Source organism: Cryptomeria japonica, chromosome 11 (genome assembly GCF_030272615.1).
Source record: "Cryptomeria japonica chromosome 11, Sugi_1.0, whole genome shotgun sequence".
Lineage (NCBI taxonomy): Eukaryota > Viridiplantae > Streptophyta > Pinopsida > Cupressales > Cupressaceae > Cryptomeria > Cryptomeria japonica.
In genome coordinates, this window is record NC_081415.1 from 438,832,714 (window position 1) to 438,859,144 (window position 26,431).

The window sequence follows — 26,431 nt, forward strand, 5'->3', positions numbered from 1 at the left end:
TCAAGAATACTTGTCCCACGACTGAGAAGCTGCATTCACCAAAATCCATCATGAGTAACAGTACTTATAATAAAAAGAATTGAAAGAAAAATAACAAAGTGAAAGATAGAACAAACCTGTGGTGGACAATATCCAATTACTGTCTTGGCTAATGGCCCAGAAGAAGTATCCCAAAAGGCTCTTTTGCTTAGCGAATCTAACCTTGGCAGCAACCGAGTCCTGGTTATCATAACCCACCCATAACTCTCCGACGTAGCAGTAAGCTGAGCCACTTTCCATATCAAACACCTCGGTCGCATGGTTGTCCCGTATGAAGTCTGTGATCTCCGAGAAGAACATAGTACCACTTTCGTCGCTGAGATTTTGCTTGGGACCAGCCGCCACAGCGGGAGCTCCTATGCCCGTCTGGTTTTGCGACTTGAGCACCCACGATTTCCCGTAAAGCGGCATCCCCATTACAATTTTTTCCTGTGGTAGTCCGGAGTCCACCCAAGATGAAATCCCATAGCTGGTGGAAACGTTGGAGGTGCGGTCATAAAGCGCTGCGGGGGCTCCCGTGGCTGAAGTGTCCCCTGAACCGTGATAATCAAAGGCCATCACATTTACCCAGTCGAGGTTTTTGGCAATGGAAGCCGCCGGGTAGCTTCTGAGCTCACCCCATAAGAAAAATATCTGCGCAAAATACACGGCTGCGGTCAGGAGAAGAGGAGGCCTGCCCGACGATCTGCTCTCCAAATTTATGCTGTGCCTCCACTCGGAGAACAATTTGCCCAAATTCTCCATTTCCCTAGTGTTGCTGGGAAACTCCCAATCGAGGTCGATGCCGTGGAAAGCGTGGCGTCTGGCTAGGGCGATGGCTGATTTTATAAAGACTGCACGCCGAATCTGACTGCTTGCCATGAGAGCAAAGGCAGTCGAGTTGGATCCCCCGCCTCCGATGGAGATGAGCGTTTTTACGATTGGATTTTTCTGCTGCACTGTTGTGGTGAATTCGCCCATCGTTTCCTGCTCCTCCACCTGGAATGTTTGGTCATTCATATCTGCAAAGGCGTAGAAGATGTGAGAGTAGAGAGCTGTGTTGATGGAGGCGGGAGGCATGAATGAGACCGTATAAGACGGCCAATACGCAGCCTTAACATTTGATGAAGCACAACTTGCTACCTCTGCTGAACAGAAGAGTAAACATGCTGCCAGAAATACAATTGGCATCATGTATTGCGAGTTCTTCATTATGGAGTTGGAAAACAAATTGCTGGGAATGAATGATATGATAATATACGTAGAGCTTAGATAATTAACTTAAATCTACCAAGTTCCAAGTCAAATCATAAACTTAACTGTAGATAGTGATGCAACATGACTGGTTAAATCTTCCCTAAGTTTAGAGGTTTGCCATACCGACTAGTCATCTAAGGTAAGAAGATGAGATGGTCAAAACATAGAGTTGAGATGATTAAGTTCAAATCAGGAAAAAACAAAGAGGAGCGCGGAGAGAAGAGAGAAGGGGACGAGGCATCTCTGGGCGAAAAACGTCGAGCGCAAAAGTTATGAAGTTGTTGCGAAAAATTTCGAGCGCACAAGTTATAAATTTATTGCGGAAAACGTCAAGCACAAAAGTTATAGAGAAAAATCTGAAGGGGCATCTATGATTTTTCAACTATCCTCGTTTTAAGGAGAGTGAAACGTTTTAATAATAAAGATTCCACAGTTCGATGAGGATTTGAATCTCTTTTAAGCCTTTTAACACTAATGTTTGAATGATAGCTCAATTTATAATATCCGTAATCCATTTCATTTTTATTTGTTGAAAGAAAATATACATTTCCCAAAGCTTATTTTAGGAGGATTATGTGTAAATGTAAGCAATCAAGCATATATAGATTAAATAAAATTAATTTAATAATTAGGTAGATTAAAAAAGTGAAGAGGATTAATATTTTTAATTCTAAGATTAACATAAATGAATAAAGTTCATGTCACATTAAATTTTTTAAAAATATTAAGATTAAAAAATATAACAAATCATATATCAATTCAAAATTAGAATTTTTTTGTTAATTTTACAATTGGTTTGTTTTGCAGTTTAGGGTCACAAATGTAATTGCAGATTTCATTTGGAATAATCCATGCTTTTATTTTTTTATTCTTCAATTTCTTTACTTTGTGATGACTATGAAGCATTGGTAATTTAGAGGAGATTGTTAGAGTGCAAGACTCATTTTCTCCTGAGTCAAACCCCTTTGATTAGACCAACTTTATGGTTATTGAAATGGTTGAAGTCAACACTCTTTAATCATACAAATATCTTCAAATGTGGATGCAAAACTTAGGTTTCTTATAGTGTTCCAAATCAAAATATTCTTAGAATGATGTTCCTTTTAATGTGTGTGATTAGAAATGAATGCACATTGAATACTTTTAAATGAAAATAGATCGCACAAAATAAGTGACAAGTCAACTTGTGGAGAGAATGAAATAGGTGAGTCAACAAAAAATTAAAATTAAAATCTGAAATCTTAGTGGTCAGTTCTATGTATTGTAGGACAAATGTTGCACTGTAGAAGTCACCTAATTCTTGTCTTGTTTTCATGTTACATTAATTTTTAGGAATGTGATGAACACAAGATCTATTCCTTATGCCATCTGAGATGCACTTAAGAGTGATTGTGCCTCATCCTTTATGTGGTCATTGGGCGATCTTGAGATGACATTGCCTCTTGTAAGTGCAACACCATTTTAAAGAGGGCTAAATTGTAGAAAATAAAATCCTACTAACATCCATTTCCATACCATCACCTCCATCTCAACACCTTAATATATTCGTTCATTAAAATAATTTATATTACATTAAATAATCTACTTTATCAAAATAAAATTGACCTTAATTTTTTATTTCTCAATTAGTTTTAATAAAATGTTCTTCCACATGTCTTAAAAATAATAAAAATTATTTAAATATATTAGCCACAAATAATCTAATCACACAATAAAAATAAAGCATGATCAATCAAATTAGTTAACTTGTTGATCATAATAGTTAAAAGACCTTTGAAAGGGAAAAAATAATTAATAAATCAAAATCAAATCAATTATCTCTTTGATCTAGATAAGTAAATAATTCTATTAAATCCATAAATGAGCTAAATGACTAATATCAACCGTTAACTTGTTGATCATAATAGTTAACAAACCTTTGAAAGGGACAAAATAATTAATAAATCAAAATCAAATCAGTTATCTCTTTGATCAAGATAAATAAATAATTCCATTAAATCAATAAATGAGCTAAATGACTAATATCAATCATCACATATCCCCATCCACTCCATCTTTAATAGGACAACAAGACCTAATATCAAAGCCTAGTCATTCATTTGTCTCCACAAAACCCTATAAATTTAAATCAAATCATTCATTTAAATAAAAATCTTCATCCCAGTTTCAATAAATAGATGTCTAAATAAGTAACAAACATGCGATTCTTTATTAAATATTTGCAGTGATAATACAATAACAAATTTTAAATATCAATTTTTATTCTTCATTTATTTTGATTTTGCATACTTATATTTATATTTTTGAAAATATCAATTAATATATAATAATAGATATAAATACAAAGACGTAGTGTAGCCACCTTTTGGCTATCAAAATAGCCATCACCTAATTAGATGTGATTTAATTCTAACAAATATGAATCATAAAATATAGAAAAATATAAATAAATTAATTAAAATGAACATCATACATGATTCTGCATTTCTACATCTATTTTGTTGGACACTTTATTTTATCTTCTATACATTTCTTGATGTAGAGATTTGTGTTTGAAAAAATGAAAATTGAAAGATATAATAATTAAGTAGTTTAATTTTGTGCCACTCAAAATCCTAGATGATGTTTTCAAATCACTCTTAATTTTTTTTAATATGACTTACTTGACAAGCTTCTTGTTTATAACTAAGGTTTTAGCATCACATTATCAAATATGATGCTATATTGGTATAGTTTTTTTTGTTGAGGTGTCCAAAAAACCTCTTAAAAAAGTTAGATTAATAATTGTGTATTGTGTCATGTTTTCTTGTATATTGATGTGACGTTACATTATTTATTTTTTAAATTTGGAAAATATATTTTACTCAATTATGAATACACGTGATCAACATTAACAATTTTAAAGCCATAATTATTAATACTATATTATTAAAAATATTAGATATTTGTCAACAACCCTTGTTCCGTTGGTAAAGTTGAAAGGTTGTAAATGAACCCACCAAAAATCAAGTCTTGCTGAGTACAAGGCTCCAAGATCATACTCCAAAATAAAAATATTAAATATTAAATCAATAAATGCTATCACAACTATTAAGAAATGCTCAACCAATCAACCTAATCAATAATTAACACATTATTTGGTGATATTTCTAAGGGGTCATGATCAGTTGACGTGGCATTTGAAGGTTAAGTAATAATACTGCTTTAACTATCAGTCCTCGCTGTCATGTTGGACTGTATATTTGTCGGACGGACTAAACAAAGATCGTCAGTTTTTACGTAGGAACAGTTTGATATTTTATAGCACCCCTTTCTGCTCCCAAAAGCCACGGAGAACCGGAACATATAAATTTGTGCAGGTTACCATTTTAAACATTTTTTAAAAGAAACAACAGAAAATGCAGCAAGTTGCCAGCCAGAAAATGTACGAAGTCATTTTAGTTTTAGTTTTCTTTACTAAGGAAGAAATTAGTTGCTGGTTTTCTCATTTGAATTTAAGAGAATGGCAAAAGCTCTAACTTAACAAGTGGTGAATTCTTTGGATTTTTCAAATGAAAAAACCAGGAGATACTGTGCCCCAATCTTATGGGTACAAAACAAATTGCTTTTAAATTCTGTAACATTTTATTCGTAAACAAAGAAAATTACATAGAATTAATGAGAGGAGCATCACTTTTTCCGTCATTCTTCTGTCCCCACCCACATCGAAGGCCAACCAAGATCTCATTTATTCCACGACTGAGAAGCTGCACCAACCAGAACCCATCAGTAATAATCATAACAAAAGCATTAAAATAATAAAAAATAACAAACAGAAAGATAGGACTAACCTATGGTAGACAACATCCAGTTACTATCCTGGCTAATAGCCCAGAAGAAGTATCCCAAAAGGCCCTTTTGCTTAGCGAATTTAACCTTGGCAGCCACGGAGTCCTGGTTATCATAACCCACCCATAACTCTCCCGCATAGCAGTAAGCTGAGACACTTTCAGTATCGAACACCTCGGTCGCATTATTGACCCGTATCAAATCTCGGATCTCCGAGAAGAACATAACACCGCTTTCGGCGCTGAGATTTTGTTTGGGACCAGCCGCCACAGCAGGAGCTCCAATGCCCGTCTGGTTTAGCGACTTGAGCACCCACGAAGGCCCGTAAAGCGGCATCCCCATTACAACTTTACGCGGCGGCAATCCGGAGTCGACCCAGGTTGAAATCCCATAGCTGGTCGAAACGTTAGAGCTACGGTCATAAAGCGCTGCGGGGGCTCCGGTCGCAGAAGTGTCCCTTGACCCGTGATAATCAAAGGCCATCACATTTACCCAGTCGAGGTTTTCGGCAATGGAGGCCGATGGGTACCTTCTGTGCTCGCCCCATAAGAAGAATCTCTGCGCAAAATACACTGCTGCGCTCAGGAGAAGCGGAGGGCGGCCCGACGATCTGCTCTCTGAATCTATGGCCTGTCTCCACTCGGAGAACAATTCACCCAAATTCTCCATTTCCGTAGAGTTGCCGGGAAACTCCCAATCGAGGTCGAGGCCGTAGAAGGCGTGGCGTCTGGCGAGAGCGATGGCTGATTTTATGAAGACTACACGCCGGATGGGATTGGTTGCCATGAGAGCAAAGGCAGTGGAGTTGGATCCCCCGCCTCCGATGGAGATGAGCGTCTTTACGCACGGGTTTTTCTGCTGCACTGTTGTGGTGAATTCACCCATCATTATCTGCTCCTCCAGCTGGAATGTTTGGTCATTCATTTCTGCAAAGGCGTAATAGATGTGAGAGTAGAGGGATGCGTTGATGGAAGCGGGCGGCATGAATGAGGCGGTGGAAGACGGCCAATACGCAGCCTGAACAATTGAGGAAGCACAACCTCCTTGTGCCTCTGCTGAACAGAAGAGTAAACATAGTGCCAGAAATACAAGTGGCATCATGTATTGCAAGTTCTTCATTGTGGAGTTGGAAAACAAATTGCTGGGGATGAATGCTACGATAAGATATGTAGAGCTTATATTTTGGTACCAAATCAACCCGGTAATGTTGGGTTCTCTTTCCCTCGGTAACATTGAAGAGAAGAGATCCGGCTGGTCTGCCGAATACCGCACGCTTCCATTTCCGCAATTAAAATTGAAAACCGTGATAAGATTTGGCCCGCCTTAGCGATTATATCTATAACGTTTGAAATTGTATTATTTTTCAATTTTCTTTTTCTTTTTAAAATTTTCAGTGCTATTTTTTATGGGACGGAGTGATCTCATTTTCAAGATCAACGACTATCAACGTATAATAGTGATGCAAGATGATAATAAAGAAATTGTCCGTTCGTTTTGCCTTATACCTTCATCAATCTTGTTTGTTGTCAACATACATCTATGGAATTTAGGGATCGACCGTTTCCAACTATAGGTTTCTATAATTAAATAATGCACATCAGTTCTAAAGAGTTCACTACTTAATAATGTCTATAAGATTACAATAGTATATAAGATCAAGAGCAGCAACAAAACTGTAGCATGTTAGAAGGCACAAAAATTTTATAAGATTTGTAAATTTTTCTTAATGTCATATTTTTTACAATCGAGCTTGATCAAAATGTTTGAAATTTTGTTAAACTTTACCCCTTAAAATAAATTATTTAGATTGTCTACCTTCAAGGTGTCTTCATAGTTGATATGGTTGTCAATGTAGGACAACCACTCTATCATGTAGTGCAATTCCCTCTCCACCATTTCCCACTCCTTAACCAGATAAACCATCTATCAATTGCATACCTAAGATGATACAAGCTATTCCTTAACTAAGCTATCAACCTTTTGCTTTCCACTCGATGGTACCTCCTCTTTAAGCTTTTTCATCATGATCTAATTTATAATTATACTTAAATTATTTAATATGGTAAACTTTATTCCAACTAATTTACTTTGTTCATATAACAATCCTAATTTTTTTGACATAATTTTGTTTATTCATTAGTATTTGGAAATTCCTATAAATTAATGTCCCATTTATTTCTCCACTTTTCATTATTTTTTATTTGAGTACATTCTTACTTTTGTCTCTAAGTCATTCCTCAATAACCAACCTAGGCTAGTAGCAACTCTCCATATTTTAATCCTTCTTTAGGTAGCTAGAGTCTTAGTTTTGAGGTTACTTATGATTAAACATTTCTAAATTCTTTCCACTTGCCTTTATTTTTTATCTAACATGCTAGTACCCTAAATTTTAAATCGATAAAGAATAATTAGAGTTATAAAAAAATTTAATAGGATTCTCTTAGTTTTCCAATCCCATAATTCTGCATTTCTACATCTATTTTGTAGTAAATATAGTGCTTTTCACCCCACTTTAATTCTTTTTCTCCACATGTTTTCCAATTGAGCTTTCTAAAAGTCAAACTTGAGGTTCTTGTATTCTTCTACTATTTCCAATGGGCTACCTTTAAAAATAAAGATAAGTTAATCTTTTTTTCTCTATAATTAAAAGACCATGACATTGCTTTTGCTATTGCTTGCTTGCCTCCTTCCAAAAAAAAAATTCTTAGATTCCTGAAATGCTATCTCAAACTATGAGGTTTTTTTTGGAACTAGGATGAGATCATCTACATAAAAGAGTAAATTTATTACATATCTAGTCAGATGAATTTCCTTGCAACTATATTTATTTATCCACTCCTCTAACTCAAAAATATATAACCTAAACAAATATGGGGAGAGTGAGTAGCCCTATGTGATGCCAGTATCACTTCCAATCACTCAAACATTCTATCACTTATTCTAGTTTTAGCCTTGTCTTATTCATAAAACTTATGATTATCACTCTAAACTCATCTAGAACTCCAAATTCCTCTATCTTATTTTGAATATTCTCATAAAGGAACATACATCAAAAAGCCTTTTTGAAGTCCACAAAGCAAAAAAAATCATCTTCACTTTTGATGTCCTATATATTTTCAATCAAGCATCTAATCTAGTGATATAATCATCGATTTAGTAGATTCTTATGGATCAAAGCAAGTTCTTATCCCTTAGCCTATTTCCCTAATATTCAACCTAAATGTTAATTCTATGTTCAACTTTTCTCTCAAAGAATTTTTTAGAAAGAGGATTAATCATTACAGGTTTGGTAATTTCAAGGATTAATTATTTTTATTAAGTTAAGTGGGGAAGGGCCCCAACCCATACAATTTGGCACTTAAAATATATAATAAATAGGCTTAGAGAGCAAGCCCCCATAAATGAAGAGTTTCAACCAAGAAGCCACAACAAATAAATAAATAAAATAGTCATGAAGCACAAAAAAAAATAGTAGCAGAGCAAATAAAGCAAAGAACAACCTACAAGACTACAAGGACATTAGACAAGATAGCAAAGATTAATTGTTGTGAAATATATAGGTTGTAATGCAAGAAGTTGTGATATTCTATCTCTATCCAAATAATAAATCAAAGGATGATATTCAACGCTTCGACTATTAAAAAATGGAAATATAAAACTTATATACAAATCTAAAATCAAGCTGCCTTAAATTATGGAATTGTCATTCTTAGATCCTTCTTCTTAATGATGCTAAAATTAATATGCATATCATTCTTGATTAAACCGCCTTATAATGTGAACTTATAACAACAATAAAAAAATCATACCATCATAGGTAAAAGATGCTTACATTGGGTTACACATAGCTATCAGAGAAGGGTTCAAAAAAGTGTGGCTTGAGAGCGATTCACTAAACATCATCAGATGTGTGAGTAAAAATACTAAGCCCAACTAAACTATCAAGCATTTAATTCATAAGTACCAAATCATGATTACAAAATTGGACGAATTCAAATTTTCCCACGTTTATCGGGAAGGTAACATGCCAGCGGACCACCTGGCGAACATTAGTGTGGATTATGTGGACATACAGTGGTAGACAGGAAGGGAAATTTTCTCGATATAATTGTGTGAAATGACAAGAAAGGACGCCAACTGTATGGGCCATTCAATTCACAATAATGATGACAAATTGCCAAATGAGTAATGATCTTCCGTGGGATCAAATTTCAAAACCAAGGTTTCTAGAGCTTTCTTTTGTCTCTAGTTTTTCATCGCCTGGTTTGGGTTTGGTACTTACACCCAATTTTATAGAGGTAGACTACTTATGGGAGGTGATAAAAATTGAATGGAGCCTACTTCCAATGACAAATGGGAAAAGAACAGGGAGTTGTGAACGGAGATTACTGATGGGGGCCTTGTGTTGTATCTCAAGAGGCTTCATGGAAATGACCCAAAAATGATAGAGGATTTTGTGAATGGTTGGAAGAAAGGTATCCTCACGGCTTTTGGAGTAGAGTTTATAATCGATGAAGCCTTCATTGTGGAGATAATCAACATGCAAATGGATGGCAAGAAGTTTTATAGAGAGAGGAGCGCAGTGAAAGAAGCTATCACGGTCTTCTTTGATAAACAAAGTGAGAGAGACATGGTGTGAAAGATGGTTGACAACGGTTATAATAGGAAGGACCTGCAATCAATTTGGGTGGATGTGGATGAAGTGATTATGAGGTACATTACACTTGACGGCTGATATGACAATATCCTCTCTTACCATTTTATGATATTGAATCATTTTAGGCATAACAAATGAATTACTTTGTCTTTCTACTTGTTATCATCTCTTGAACATAGCCTAGAGAATCACGCCAAAAATAGTGACAACCCTGTCTTGCATGAGGGGTTAATCATGCTCATTATTGAATATGCCAAAGATCATGGGGTTAAACCCTCCCTGATTGTCAAAACCCCCATTTCTTCGACCAACTCTGATGTACAAATTATGTCTGACATGAAGATGGAGGAAGAGGGTTTTGGTATGGCTATGGACTGGCGGGACCTCAATGTGTGGAAAGATCAAGACTACTATCCCTCTCAAGAGGAGGGTCCCCCACAAAATATTACACTTGACACTCACAGCAGCAAAAGAAACAAACACCCCAAATGGGCTACCAGTAAGTATAAAATCCCCAACCCCAATCTACAGGGTTCTGGACCACCAAATACGAAAATGTCTAAATTAGGAAAAATAGGGGAAGCCAAGGGAAAGGAGGAGGAAATAAATCTTGACATCCCCATTAATGTTGAACAAGGGGAATATGGGGATACTAAAAAAAACTCTGATTTTGATATTCTCCTTAAAAATTCTATTAAAAGCCATGAAAATTGCTTTCTTTGGGTTAGCAAGGAGATCAACATTCTAAAGGAAGGAATTAAGGGCATCACTGACACTTTTACTAAGACGCCCATGCCGAGAAAAATTGACAAGCTTATATGAATGACATATAAACTTACAGAAGATGTTAAGATCATGAAAATGGATCATGAATCAAGGATTGGTCAGTTGGAAATAATCTTGGAAGAGATTGAGGGTAACCTGAGGAATCTGGTTGATATTAGCAGGGAAGCCATGAATAGCAATGTTGAGAGTCTTAAAAAGGTCAATGTGATGATTGCAGACCAAAGAGCCTCACCCATCACCAGTATCCCACCCTCGAACACCAAACAAAAGAAGAAAATCCAGGAGCCAAACTTGCAAGGTATAGGATCACAAGTCACTACTGGCCCCTATATGAGGACAAGGAGTAAGAAACAAGAGAAGAGTACATCCAGGTTCATCATGGAAGAGCTCAAGGAAATCAACAAGAGTATGATCCAAAATAATTTGGAGTTGATGCAATCTCTCGTTTAGTGGTTTTTAGTTTTTTTTATTAGTGGTTTTTGTGTTTTTGCTATGTGGGTGTGGCCCTTGTTTTCATAGCTATTTTGTCGTTGTTTTTGGACTGGTTAGCGACTGTTTAATTTTTTGTATCTCTCTCCAACTTTGGGTTTCAGGTCCTTGTAAAACCCGTTTATCTTAATAAAATACAAATCATACCATCACAATAAGATAGTAGAAAAGAGGCACAAATTAGAAACATAAGAGCATCATATAACATATGATTTACATAGAGAAACTCTTGCAAGAAAAAAACTCCACCAAGAAGACAGACCAAGTATGCATTATCAATGAAACAAGATTACAATATGTCACACACATCCATTCTCCTCTTTTCCTCCAACATGGGAGCACCTACATACCTATGTAAAACATCTTTATTCCTCCACCCATCCTTATTCCTAGAGAGAAACTTTACATTGAACTGTTCCTCCTTAATTTTTACATCCAAGGTTGTTTATATAGACAAACAAGATCTCTAAAATGCCAAACAAGGCATTCAAAGAGGAATATTAATTACAAACATCCTCACTGCTTGGATTGCCTCCATGAAATGCAAAAGGACATTAATTTTGGCTCCAAAATTTCCCTCCAACTTGGGTGCCAAAACATGGAAAATAAACATTACATTAAATATAATAAATGACAAAATGCCAAGAGACACTTGTTGCCTCTTCCAACTACCCACTTGGAGAAGCCCAAGGATCACTTATATGTCCACTACACATGTCATTAATTATACCTTTATTGGCATTCACGTGTGGGTAAAACAATATTAAATAATAATATCCGCAACCCACCTTTACTACTGACAATGGTACCCATCACCCCTTGTGAATTTATTAGAAACAATAATGAGAATGAATATTATAAAATATTATTTTCAATATATCTTAAGCGTCTTACGACACTTTTTGACGATTTTAGAACAATGTCATAGGATTACAAGATAGATGCCACCTTAATCCTAACAATCTCCCACTTGACATTTTAAATACACCGATAGAAATCAAAAACAAGGGAAAAATATTTCTTAGCTAATTATGCACCATATGAATAGTCACTATACTCTCATGCTTCAACAAGATACCTATAAAAGAAACCATGATAACCACAATCAACCAAAAAATCATCATATCCTCCAACATGCCATCTATGGAAGAAGAAGGAAGATGCTAAGGTGAACCATATCAACCATCACTAAAACGTGCACCAATATTTATATGAACATAAGAATCAAATTCAAATGATAACAAAGGATATGAGTAGTTTCCTTATTGATACCAGTTTGAATACTTCTTGAACCAACAAATTACAATTCATCCATGTTAACCATACCTCAAATCAGGATATGATGACTCCATTTTAGTGACTTTTTCATTTGGCCTAATAGGCTTTTATACTCTAGTTACTATATACTTTTAATCTAAATCCATGATACTTTCCAACTGATAAGACTATTTTATATGTAGTGAAGTGTGTTTACTTATAAATGATAGATAATATACATATGCATAGTTATATGTGAAAATGTGTTGGAATTGTGTGGTTAACATTATGAAGAGTGTTTCTGTGTACTAATATGGCATTGTGAAAAAATAGATGAAACTCCTTATGGATCTCCTATAGTCATTTGATTGCATGGACAAGGACAATTCCTACAACCATAGGAAACAAAGTGCAAAGTGTATGTTCAAGTGACGATTTCTCTATTCAAATGACACCATGAAGACTCCTATCTATAGCATAATTCTTTAGTGCATGGTATACCTTCATTATAACCATTGTTACTAAGTTTTTATTGCATTTGCATTGTGGATATTTAAGTCTTGTGTTATGGTTGGTTGGATCTTTTCATGAGGACCATATATATTCTTTTATGATTTCCTAGATTCAATAGCTCTCTTCCTACATACTAGGAATGAGTGGCATCCTAGGAATAGCTAATCAGATTAAGTTAGTCTATAAATATATTGTAGAAGAAAAACCATAGGTTGTTAACTTTTTGTTCAAGCTTTTTGTTTACAACAATACATGATTTTTTGTAGATAATCAATTTCATTCAAATAAATGAATATATGAGAAGTTTTAGATTGTAGCAACTTCATTCTACAACTAGTTTACAAGTGCACCAACCTAAATCAAGGCCCAGTTGAGGTAAAGTGTTGCTTTATAGGTCAACTAGTATTTTTGTAATTTACTTTAAGAGTTAGTTTAATGAGTATGTTTTATGATTCGGTTTGATATTTTGTTTCATAGTTTCATAATGCTTAATTATTAGAGTAGTAAGTTAGATTATCGCATGGGAACAAATGTAATATATATTTATTTATCTTTTATTTTCTTCGTTAGTTAATTGTTACTATAATCAATCTCTTGTCTATAAATGTAATTTATATTTTAGTTGAACTTTATTTTCCTTTAGGTAAGCTACAAGTTAATTGATTCCTAGATTCCAACAACTTAGACACCTAATAGTGCACGTACAGGGCATACCCATCTCAAGTAAATATGAACTTGGATTAATAAATTAATGCACTCTATACCCATTAAATATTTCTCAATGTAGGATGATTTCATCTATGAGTTGCAAAGTTGACCCAGTTGGTCTAAATTAGTTTTGGTGCCATTGCCAAGGATGGTGGAAAAATATGAGATTATATGTGTCATTTAGTAGTATTTTATGCCTTCCCGGGAATATAAATCTTTGTTTTTAGTTCTAAGGATCATTAGAAATTAATCAAACACCAATTTGTATTTTACTAATTATAGCATCATAAATTATAACTGATCTAATTTACACCTCTTGTTAATACTCCCATTTTAGCATGTCATATCCTCATCTCCTCTCTAGGTCTGATTTGACTCTATTCTCCAACTTTGATGTCATGAAAACCCTTTGGTGGGTCCTACCATGGAATATCCTCCACCTTGGCTATTTATTTTGGTCTTGTTTGTAGAAGGACCAAGGCATGGGATGCCCTAGTTTGGACCAAGGCACCCCAAAATGCCTTGGTCTCTCTCAAATGGGCCCCAATTTAAAATGGGATAGGTGTTATATCTCCTCGATAGCATTTTATTCCTAGGGCTACACATGACCATTAGAGGTCGGCCTAATCAGTAATTTACCTAAGGAACCCTATATAAAGACATCCTATCAATTCATTTTGAGATCCGTAAGCTACCTAAAGTATTCATGCCTCTGTGAAGGATTCATCATCAATAATCTTTAGAGATTCAAGGTTGCATATTCATCATTCAAGCATTGTGGAGAAAAGTTACATCAATCTTCATCCAAGCATGTGTGTGTGATTAGGGTTTTTCATCTCCATGTGTTTGTCACCCCATTACATTCAAACAGTGATACATCAATAACAACAATTACAGATCTGAGATATATTTCCTTAATATTTATTTCGATATTTGTATTATTTTATTCATGGTTAATTTCAAATTTGAGATTTGACTTAGGCAAACCCCCATCCACAACATATTTCCCTTTCTTTCTATGTGCAGGAATAGGTGCAAAAGTTGTACTTGGGAAATATGATAGTGTCAATAGTGATGAACAAGTTTAGCTTTCAACAACAAAAAATTTGGAGGACCAAGGCAAATTTGTGCTATGTGGTCCTAAAAAATCAAGCTAAACTTCTAAGATCATGTTCTAAAAATCTTATTTTGCCCAAATCTCAGTTGGTGGCTTTGTGGGACATCTGTAGCTTATTGTTTTTGTCAAATTACCTCACTTATCCGTCATTTTAACCTAATTTCTTAATGACATTCCAAATTAAACTAAGAAAGAAGGAGACTCACACCCCACAAAATTGGTAAATCTAATCAGTATTCTTAGTCCCTTTTCTAATCAAGTTGTGGTTAGATCTATTGGATTTATCCTCTTCTTTCAATGTAGTGTTAATTTGGTTAGTTAGTGGTTTTATTTGTTAAAACCCTAATTCCAAATTTACACCATTACATTTTGGTGAACTCACCTCCTTGCATGCCTTTTTCTATTTTGTGGTCTCGGATATGATTTTTTAGCCATTTGAAAAATAAATTTTGCACTCAAAGATCATAAAAAAAAAAAATTTAGTGGTTAATTTCATAAAACGTCTAATTTATTTTGCTAATTTTGGCTTGTGGATTGCATAATTTTTTATATTTTTAAATATGATTTTAGGCAATCTTAATAGAATTGACTAAATCTTATTTGTTTGCTATTTCACATATGATTACATTGCTTTTCAGTTACATTTATCACAATCATGTGTTGGATAATGGCTTCTTTCATTTAAATACATTGCTTCTTTTCATTCATAGTACTCTTTCATATTGGATTTTTAGGGATTAAAAAGCATTTCCTAATTGCAAATCATATCTCAAAGCTTTTATCCATGTTATATGTTATTTTATGATGACTTTTTTAAGAGCATGCATTAAATATCTCAAATCTTTTATCCATGTTATGTTGTTTTATGATGACATTTTTGAGAACATGCATTACATGTGTAGATCATATAAAGGCTTTTGTAGACAATGATAATCCTAGAGGTGACATTAACAACGTTAAAACTTGTACCTTTCCTAGGGTATCTAATGTGAATGAGGAAAGAGTCAATACTCCTAGATTAATGATCTCTCCAATGGAGAGCAAGCATTGAAGAGAAACATAACACCATCCTCCTCACATAGGCATACTCAGATAGTGCAAAGGGGGCAAGATCAAAATGTTAGTTTATTGAAATCCCTTTAGATCCTCCTTATTCTCCTAGAGCTTATCTTAGTCATCAAAAAATTTGTAGGGAAGATGATGTTATGCATTTTATTCATGACCTATCTCCTCATATAAAATTAAGCAAAGATGAAGCCTTAGATGATAAGGACCTTCCTTCCCAACCTATCAAAGTGGATGTGAATAATGATGATAGAAAGGAGAAATTACCTAAAAAGGATATTCCTTCTTCATCTAATTATCCGTTTGATCAATCCACGTGTCATTACATTACAAAATTTAAAGATATTCATGAAAATGGTCCTTCTTCACAATTAAAAAGTTCTTATAGGAGTGGTTATAATATAATCTCAAAATAAACAAGGAATTTTAAAGCCCCTATAAACCCTCCTTCACAAGCTAGTACAGAAGGTTTAGGAAATCCTCATCATTCACTTATGAATGATCTCCTTAGGGTGCCAAGGTTTAAGGATTACCTAGTGCCGAAAAATCAAGTTGAACATCTGAGAACATGTTCTAAACATCTTATTTTGCCTAGATCTCAGTTGGTGGCACTGTGAGAAATTTGTTGCTTTTGTCAAATTACCTCACTTATTTATCATTTTATTCTAATTACACAATTACATTCCAAATTCAACTAAGAAAGAAGGAGGCTCACACCCCACAAAATTGGTAAATCTAATAAGTATTCTCAACTTGTTTTCTAATCAAATTATGACTAGATCTATTGGATTTACTCCCTTCTTTCAATGCATGGTTAATATGGTTAGTTAGCGGTTTTATTTGTTGAAACCGTAATTTAAAATGTACACTATTACACTAACATTGTAAACAAGTGATATAGTCAACTATATTTATTACATGCACAGGAGAAGGGATCAATTTGGAAGGTTCCTTCCTAGAAATATGAACAAAGAGATCAATCTAGCCATTGTGGTATAAATTCACCATACCTATCATTTTCTGCAAATATCAACTACTTCCCAATCTAAATTCTTTATTTATTTGTTCATCATCCACTAAACCTTAATCTACCATGTGGTATGCAAGGGGTAAGAACTAAGATAACAAGATAGCTACATTGCATTTTCTCATTATGAAACAATATAGGAATATTGCACACTCAATTACATATCACCTTTAGCCCTTCCTAATTTTCATGGGCTCATGACAAAAAAAACATGTATTTTTGAGTTTAATAATATCTCCAAAGGCTATGCTTATACTACAAATGCCCATAGATTAAAACTGTTTCTTGCAATTTTTAAGGGTTTTGCCTTAAGATGGTTCATTAGGGAGAGATGTAGTAGGTAATTGGGCTACAATCAAGGAGATGTTCCGCAAGAAATACGAAGACTACTATAGATGGGGAGATATGAAAAAAGATGATATCCTTAGGATGAGCCAGAGGGAAGATGAACCCTGAGAGGATTATGTGGAGATGTTTTTGTTCTACCAAATAGAAATCTAAAATAATTAGTTAACAGATGACTCTCTCAAGATAAGCTTCCTAAGGGGAGTTAATGAATTTTTCTTAGATGCTTTAGATTTGATAGAAGTAGGTGGCATCTCTTGAGTTTGCTATGAGGAAGTATTCTAGATTTACAAAGACTACTCCAGATCCATAATGAAGAAAAAACTACATTCATAATAAACAAAAACAAAAAATAATAATCAAATCAAATATATTCAAAATTATATTTTTTGGAAATTTTATAATAAGGGCTGCAAACATAACTTCTAAATGTTAATTTGATCCCCCTAAAGAATAAGTGGATTTTGTTAGCAATTGGATAGGTGCAAAGGAGATTCCATTTTAGATATGATTTAAGACTAGAGGATTTCTATTGAAGGGTGTTTGATCTAGCCCTCTTTAATTAAAATTATTTAAATGGAATCTCTCAAGGCTTAAATTATTATACTTTTTAAAACATGTGATTTCAAGAAAAAATAGGATGTCTTGGGAGTAGGACACAATATTGTGGGACTACCCATACATTTGTAAACTCTACTTAATGTCATATCTTTTACAATTGATCTCAAAAAGTTTGAAACTTTTTCCAACCTTGCCTCAAATAATTTATTTAGATTTTCCACTCTTGTGATGTCTTCAAAGTTGGTATCAATGTCATTGTAGACCAAAAACTCCATGTTGCAGTGTAATTTTGTCTCTACCACACCCTTGTTGCAAAATAGACATGTTCTCGATTCCCACTCCTTAAGCATCAACCATATATTAGTTTAATGCTTAAGATGATATAGACCTCATTCCTTAACTAGAGTATCATTTTTTTTTCTTTCCACTCAATATTTTCTCTTTTGTAAGTTTGTTCATCATGGTCCCATGTATAGTTAAATTATTTAATATAGTAAGCTTGCTTCCAACTAATTTTTTCATCCTTGTGATAATCCTAAAAAAAATTGACATAATTTTTATTTCCTTGTTAGTATTAAGATATTACTCAAAAGTGATATATCATTTTGTAGCATCCTAAAATTGCACCCCTTGCAATTTTGACCGCATTTGGGGCTCTCACCTTAGCGGTCTCATCCCCATGCTTGATCGAAACCTATTTATGCCTTCCCCATGCTACCAAGCTTCATTTTTCCACTTTGCACCTTGCATACACCCTTGTTCCTGGCCCAAATTGGGGTAGGACCAGGGCTCCACGCCCTAGTCCTCCCTAATTGGGGCCTATTTTGGCCCCTAGGCCCTATCCCAAATTTGAGCAGGAAAACAATTTCCCATGTCGACCTATGTCAAAAAATTAATACAATTGACGACAGGAAAGTATATAAGGAGGTTTCCCCCTCTCATTTGGATATACATGCATAAGGTGAAAGAACATAACAAGGTGGAGAAGGCAAGGAGACTACATCAAGCATTCAAGCATTCTTCAAAGCTGCATACTCTTCATCTATTCATTGGAGAAACATTACATCATTAATTTGCAAGCATGTGTGTGTGTTAGGGTTTTGTCATGTTCATTCCATTTTATGTGACATATGTGATTCATTCAAGAAGCAAAGCATCATTATCATCTATTGCAAATCTGAAGGTATACCTTTCCATCATTTATTTCAAGCATTTGAAGTATTTCATTCAAGGTTAATTCCAAACCAGGGTTTGACTTAGACAAACCCCTATTCCTAACACATTTCATTTTCTTTATATGTGCAAGAAACATGTGCACAATTGTACCTCTAGAATTGAGATTCATTTATAGAGACAGAAAAATCCTTTTCGATGTGTAGAAAGTTTGGAGGACCAAGAGGGTGGGCGTCCTGGGCCAAACACATGATCTCTTCTACTTTTGGTAGACTTTGCAGAGCAACTCTGAATCATCTCATACTTCTTAGATCTAGGTGCATGACGAAATCTTGAATCTGTAGCTCACTATTTTCGCTTATTTTGTCTTTAATTTCAGCATCTTACTTATTCAACTTACAATAGAGGGTCTAACACATTCCAAACACAATCAATCTACTTAGCATTCAGTCCTTATCTCATTTAGGATTGGATCTAGTGGATTCATTCCCTCTTTTGAATGTAAAGTCCTCCAAGAAAAAATTGACTTAGTGATTTCTCCCTTCCACGTGGTGAATTCACTAAAGCTCAAATTTTCCACTTTACAAATTAATTCATCAACTTGTCATTATGTTTCCTAGATGTGTTATTTCTTTTGTTGAACTCTTTCTCAATAACTAGGCTAAGCTAGCAGTGGTTCTCTATATTGATCCTTATTTAGATACCTTAAAAACCAAGCCATTGTCAATTATTTTAAAGAGAAAGTATTTGTTTCAACTAATAGAATCTCATAGGAAATTGAAATTTTAGTTTTGAGGCTAATTATGATCAACTATTTCTAAATTCTTTCCACTTCTCTCTATTTTTTGTCTAACATGTTATTACCCTAAATTTCACACCTATAAAGGATCATTAGAGTGATAAGGAAACCAAATATATTTATCTTGGTTTTCTAGTCCCATAATTATTCATTCCTGCATATATTTTATGGTGAATATAATGCCACACCCCTTGAATTCCTACTTCTCTACATGTTTCCCAGTTGAGCTTGTCTAGAAAATCAAGCCCCGGGTCCTTGAATTCTTCCACTATTTCCAATGACATGTCTTTGAAAAGAAATTTAATTTGTTTCTTTTTTCTCCATACTGAATAGATTATGACCTTATTTTTCATAGTGTTCTCTTATATCCTCCTGACAAGAAAAATGTAGAGCTCTCAAGTTGTCTCTCAAACTATGAGTTTATTTTGTAATTAGGTTGAGACTATCTACATATAAGAATAATTTTATTAGATATCTAGTAAGATGAATTTATTACACTAACTTTATGTATCCACTTCTTTCAATTATCATTGTATAGTATAAACAAAGTTGAGGAGAGTGGAAAACCTCATTTGATATCAATATCACTACCAAATTAGACATTTATTCTATCACTTATTCTAGTTTTAGATTTGACAAGTGGTCATAAAACTTGTATTTTTATTGTAGACACCTAAAAGTTGCACAATGAATTAAGTAAATTTTGTTCATTTAATTATCCCTAATTCTTCCAATTAATTAAATTAAGATTTAATTAATTTTCCTATTCTTCTAATTTACCTTTTAATCAAATTAAAGATTTGATTAAATCTCCTTCCTAAGGTTTGATTAAGTACACTTAGCCATTTGATTGAATAAATCTTATTTATTTGATTAAAATCCCTTTTTCCCCTTTTGATTAAATTCACATTTAATTGAAAATCTCCTTTGCAAATAAATAAATCATTATTTATTTGAGAATAGTTCCCCCACTTGCAAAATCATACAAATGCAAGTTGCATCCCTTTTGGCTAAATTAAATCATTTTAATTTGCTAAAATACCTATTTCCCCTCACCCACTTGCAAAATCCTACATCTCCCACTTGCATCCTAATTTCTTCTAGAAACCTCCTAATCCCATCCTAATCATGTATAATCTCCTAATCATGTCCTTTCCCTAAATTTGGGGGAGTCACTTCTCCAAATTTGGAAGAGAATCTTCAAAATGCATTTAAGACTTTATCTGTTTCAACAAGTTAACTTGTTGAGTCTTCCAAACATGTAAGGATCTTACATTAACCACTAGTGGTTTTCCTCTTTGGACAAGTTAGCCTCCAAAGTCTTCAAAAGGCATTTAATGCCTCTTACAAACCCACACCCCTTAGCCATGATGGTTGTCCCTTAACCATTTACCCATGTTGCACAAGAGTTTACCTCTTGGGTAATAGCATGCCTCCCTTGTTGTTTCATAAAGGGCCTTGTGTTTACTAGCTAGAAACTTAATTAGGGTTTTGGATAAATCTAGATGAAGTGTAAAAACCCTAAGACAATATTTAGATGTGAGATCTAAAAAATGATGTGTGGAAACTACGTAGCATCAATGGAGAAGATACTGCAATTAGAATGTACAAAAAAATATATTGGTTTTGGAATTCTCAAACATAATGATTGATAGTTAAATTCTATCGAAACATGGATACATGAGAAAGAGTTTTGAAATTAAAAATATCAAACGATATGTTGTGCAAGTAGACTAATGGATTTCCATTACTATTAACATACAAATTGTAGGTTACAATTTTGTATTTTTTTTTTAATAATAGATTTGTTTAAACCTTTAGAGGCACACATTTTTGGAAAGGATAAAGGTCACTCACTATAGGAAATTGATTGTGGAGGCTTGGATCCTCAAATTTAACTTGTTTCCCAAATTATTTAGGTATAAATATTCAATATTATTTAGTTTTCTTATATTTTATCTTTAATTTATTTGAAGTTATGTATAGATTGTACTTTAGTGTGATATTAATATTTAGTTATATTAAAAATTGGGTTAGTTTTAAATATCCTTAAATATAAATTAGTGAGTGTAAATGATTAACTTGAGAACAAGGTTATTAGGATCTTGAATGTGTAAGATGGGCTAATTAATGTCCTCATCTTGATTAATGAAATACAAATATACAAAGGAAGAATTAAATATAAAAAATATTGTAAACATACAATTATGGTAGAAAAATCATAAGATAAATAACCATCTCCCCACCCACCGATGGCAAATCAAGATCTCAAATTGTTCCACAAAAGAGACCATGAATGAGGCTAATACATTTGATGAAACACAATCTCCTTGTGCCTCTGCCCAACACAACAGTAAACATGTATTGCGAGATCTTGGAAAACAAATTTGCCGGTGATGAATGTTACGATAAGAAATACACGGCTTCCATAATTTACTTTGCTACCAACTTCGAATTCAAACCAGTAATTGTGGATTCTCTGTTGGATCGTGCTGCGCCGCCCTCAACAAAATTGCACAGATTTGATTGGACTACCGAATACAACTCACTGCATGCAATAACAAAGTGAATTACATGATTTGATTTGGTCCACGTTATTTGTTATATCTAGAAGATATGGTGCGTTATCTATCTATGTCTGACATTGACTGGTACAGCAAGATAAAAAAATTGTTACCTACTATGGAGATAGTCGTTTCTGAAGCTTCCAATGACTTGAAAGTAAACAGCCGCCATATTATTTGTGCCCGTGAAGAACTGAAAGAGTTTCAATTTTATTTAATTCTATTTTATTATTCAAATCTTTTCAAGAAATTATTGGTCTGATTTTGAGATCTCTTTTTATTTTACGTGTAACATTCGAACAGTGGTAGAGGGCGGAGCAAGATTCGAAGTTGCATTATTCAGGTTATAAACTCAGAGTTAGGTTCAAATCAGGAAAAAACAAAGAGGCGAAGCAGAGAGAGAAGTAGGTGTCGGCACATTGTGACAAGCGGAAGAGACATCAAAAATATAAACCACAGCGAACAAATGTCAAGCGCAAAACTTATAATTTTCTCGCGAAAAACGTCAAGCGCAAAACTTATGAATTTATTGTGATAAACGCTACGGCGCTAAAGTTATAAAGAAAAATCTGAAGTGGTATCTATAATATTAAAGTATCCTCGTTTTAAGGAGAATGAAACCTTTTAATAATAAAGATTCCACAATTCGATGAGGATTTGACTGTGGGTATGTTGAAGAGGCTCTTATGGTCTATTTTTTCAATAAGTGGATCAAGGAGAACTGATAGCTTTAAATTAATTATATATCTATTTACAAGGATCTAAATGAGTGAAACAACATTTCATTTATTAACAATCTCATGTCAGGTTTGTAATAAGAAGAAAGAGACAGAATGATAAAAAGATAAAGATAGAGAAGAAGCGACATATAGAGAGATGGAGGAATATAGAGGTAGAGAGAAATAAAGATAAAATGAGATAGAGATACAAGAAGAGATGGAAGAAAAAAATATGGAGAGATAGAGATAGAGATACAAGAAGAGATGGAAGAAAAAAATATGGAGAGATAATGATAGAGAAGAAAAGCAATATATATATATAGATGTCTAGGAAGGGGAAGATTGAGAGAGGGAGGGAGAGAGATGGATGGATAGGGAGAGGAATACATGTCTAGAGATAGAGGGGAAGAGAGGAAAAGGGATAAAAATAGATAGAGAGAGGTAGAAGGAGAGATGAATATAGACAATGATAGGGAGATAGTGAGGGAAAGATAAAGAGATATATAGATGGTGAGATAGAGTGATAGAGAGAAATATTTAAGCAGATACAGAGAGTGGAAGATGGAAGATGGAGATAGAACATAGGTTGACACCTAGTATTGTCGCTATAACATTGATAAAACTTTGGACCAATGGTATTTGTCTTGATAGATGATTGAATTATTTATAATCAACCTGTATACCTTTATTTTGTTTGTTTGGTGACATATGCACTAGGCTTTAGTGCCCTTACCCCCTTATACTTGTCAAGATAAAAGGCATATAAGGGATAAAAACATTAAAAAAATTGCAATTACAATATTTGACATATCATCCATAATTATACTAATTGGTGAGTTGGATTTTGTAGAAGAAAGAGTGTGAAGGGAGGAAGGTACTTGGAAATTGCATAGGACGTCATTTTTTATTAAATATGTATGAAGTTATAAATATTTGTTGGTTTGAATTTGCTGTACATTTGATCTATTTTATCTTCTTTCTCACATGTCTCATTTAGACTTGTTTCTTACCTTTGTAAATCTTAAATTACACTTCACCAATATGTTCCATATACTTGCACTTGTTTTTCTTTAGTTTCACATACAACCTTATGACTCTAAAGATATTATTTTGATTCTATGTTCTTGAATAGTGATACATTACGAGGTCGAGTTGTCTTAAGGCCCAAACAAAGGTTCATACCCTCTTAATAACTTTTATGTGTTGATAATTACATTCTAAAATAAATTAAAATTAGCTTTGATTTTTTATCCAACAACTGTATCAAATTTAATTTTATCTATTTGTTCTATTATATCTATAGATTATTCACAAATTAAATTATTAACTAAAATAAATATTATTTTTATTATCAAATATTATTAAATAAAATTATTTTTATTATGTAATATTAAATAAAATTTAGATAATATAAAATATTGTTTGTATAACTATAAAATAATATTGATATATAATGTATAAAATATTATATAATATTAGATAGAGTGTAAATAATATTAATAATTTACATATTATATAATTCTATTATATTTAAATATATATTTAAAATTATTAAACATTTTATTATAATGTTTAAAAGATAATCTTTGAAGAATCCAATGGATTGACACATCCAGAGTAAGAATCAAGAGTGTCCATTTCCCCTTAATTTGCATGTTAACCATTTATAGGATCACAACTTAAATAATCAATTTGTAACATAAATAAGATATGCATGTTTACTGATGGATATGGTAGACATTGTACATCAATTAAAAACATTTGATACACAGACGAAACAATTGAAGATAAAGTATTGATTGAAGTACAAAAGCCATGTAAAGCTTAAAAAAAATGACAGACAATAATTTACATGAAACATGAATTTATAGTCTCTTGTATGATTGATAATCCACACTTAATATATACATGAAGTGTTATGCTAAATTTCAATGACAAAAAAGACTTAAAAAACTAATCTTGAGGATCATTTTTTTAATAATTAAAATATATACTATCCTTTTTTTTTTAAATAATAGTATATGATTTTCATATTTAATTATTATTAATTATAATATACTACCATTTTTTATAACTTTTAAAAAAAAATTATTTAATAATAAAAATTATTATCTTAACAAATTAACATAGGAAAAAAACTTCTAATAAAACATATTCACTTATGCTAACAATAAGTACACATACAGATCCTAAACTAGAAAATCTCTAGAACAACATGCAAAGAGGAATTTTGAATTTTGTTCTTGGCGGGAAACCCTGTGCAGGCCCTACAATCCAGGACGCTAGCGGTAAGGATGGATCACGAGATGCTCCTGAGGCTGCAGATCCTCAGGTGGATGGCAAGGACCCAGTCATCGGGGACCCACAAGGGGGTGACAAACCCTTGGATCCGGGTGGAGGGGGAATGACACATGCTGGAGAAATCTCAAGACAAGGACCCAATCGGGTGGACACATCTCGCCCTTGGTCCTCTTTGTTTGGCGTTAAACCATGAGGGAAATCTTCTCTCCCTAGGGAACATAATATTTCTTACCCTGAGAAAGGGAGATTTGCAATAGAAGTCATGGATCCTATGATTGATCACAATATCGCTTTGATGGCCCTGACTCTAGTCAGTAAATTCCTGGGTTCTAGACCTAATATTGATGTTGTTAGAGAGTATGCTAGAAAAAAGTGGGTTCTTAAGGGACAGTTTGAAATTACTGCTATGTCAAAAGGGGCTCGTTCCTTCAACTTTTCTTGTGAGGAAGATATGACTAAGATTCTTTGTGGTGGTCCTTGGGTGATTGGGAAAGCTGCTTTGGTGCTTCAGAAGTGGTCGCCATTGTTGGATCTTAATGCTCCCTTCTTTGCTCAGGCCCCTATTTGGGTAAGACTCCCGAGTCTTCTTCTGGAATTTTGGGTTGATGTCTTTAATGGTTTGGCCAGCTCCTTTGGTGAGCGCCTATCCATTGATCCAACAACTGTAGCTAGAAGAAGACTCGCCTTTGCAAGTATCTGTGTGGGTTTCTCACAAGGAACGGATATGCCTCTCTCTATCGAGATTAACTCTAGGCTTGGGAAATGGATCCAACAGCTCGAATATAAGAGTGTTCCTTTTGTGTGTTTCCATTGTAAAAAAGCTAGACATATTACCAATAAATGCCCGATGTAGGCTGAAAAGGAAAAAGCCAAAAAAGAAATAAAGATGCAATGGAAAGCTAAAAAACACTTGTAAAGATGTAGTGGATTCCTAACAGGATCTATTCTGGTGAAGAACATTGTAAGGCCTTAACCGGTCTAACCTTAACTATTTTGGTTGCTATTCTACGGATAGTAGACTTGTGAGTTTTACTCGCCGTGGTTTTTCCCATTTGGATTTCCACATCAAAATATCTTGTGTTATGGTGATTGTGTTATTTTGGGTGAATGCTTTATTTGTTATTTGGCTTTTCTGTGTATTAACTGATTTACTGTTTAAAAGGCTATACTGGTCTATAGTAAATTTGCTTAAGTGTTTGGTAAAGTTTTTGGGTATACTAATTCACCCCCCCCCCCTCTTAGTATTC

General features: G+C 33.7%; 2 protein-coding genes across 2 annotated transcripts; both read right to left on the reverse strand.

The window, feature by feature from the left end:
- Positions 1-1,230, reverse strand: LOC131077744 (nod factor hydrolase protein 1-like). The gene is made up of 2 exons (XM_059214621.1): positions 117-1,230; positions 1-29 (listed from the first exon to the last, which is right to left on the reverse strand). Exons 1-2 carry the CDS (start codon positions 1,228-1,230, stop codon positions 1-3), a joined length of 1,143 nt encoding a protein of 380 aa, XP_059070604.1.
- Positions 1,231-4,876: 3,646 nt separating this feature from the next.
- Positions 4,877-6,295, reverse strand: LOC131077745 (class V chitinase CHIT5b-like). Its single transcript, XM_059214079.1, has 2 exons — positions 5,106-6,295; positions 4,877-5,021 (listed from the first exon to the last, which is right to left on the reverse strand). Exons 1-2 carry the CDS (start codon positions 6,220-6,222, stop codon positions 4,999-5,001), a joined length of 1,140 nt encoding a protein of 379 aa, XP_059070062.1. The 5' UTR covers positions 6,223-6,295; the 3' UTR covers positions 4,877-4,998.
- Between the last annotated feature and the right edge of the window lie 20,136 nt (positions 6,296-26,431).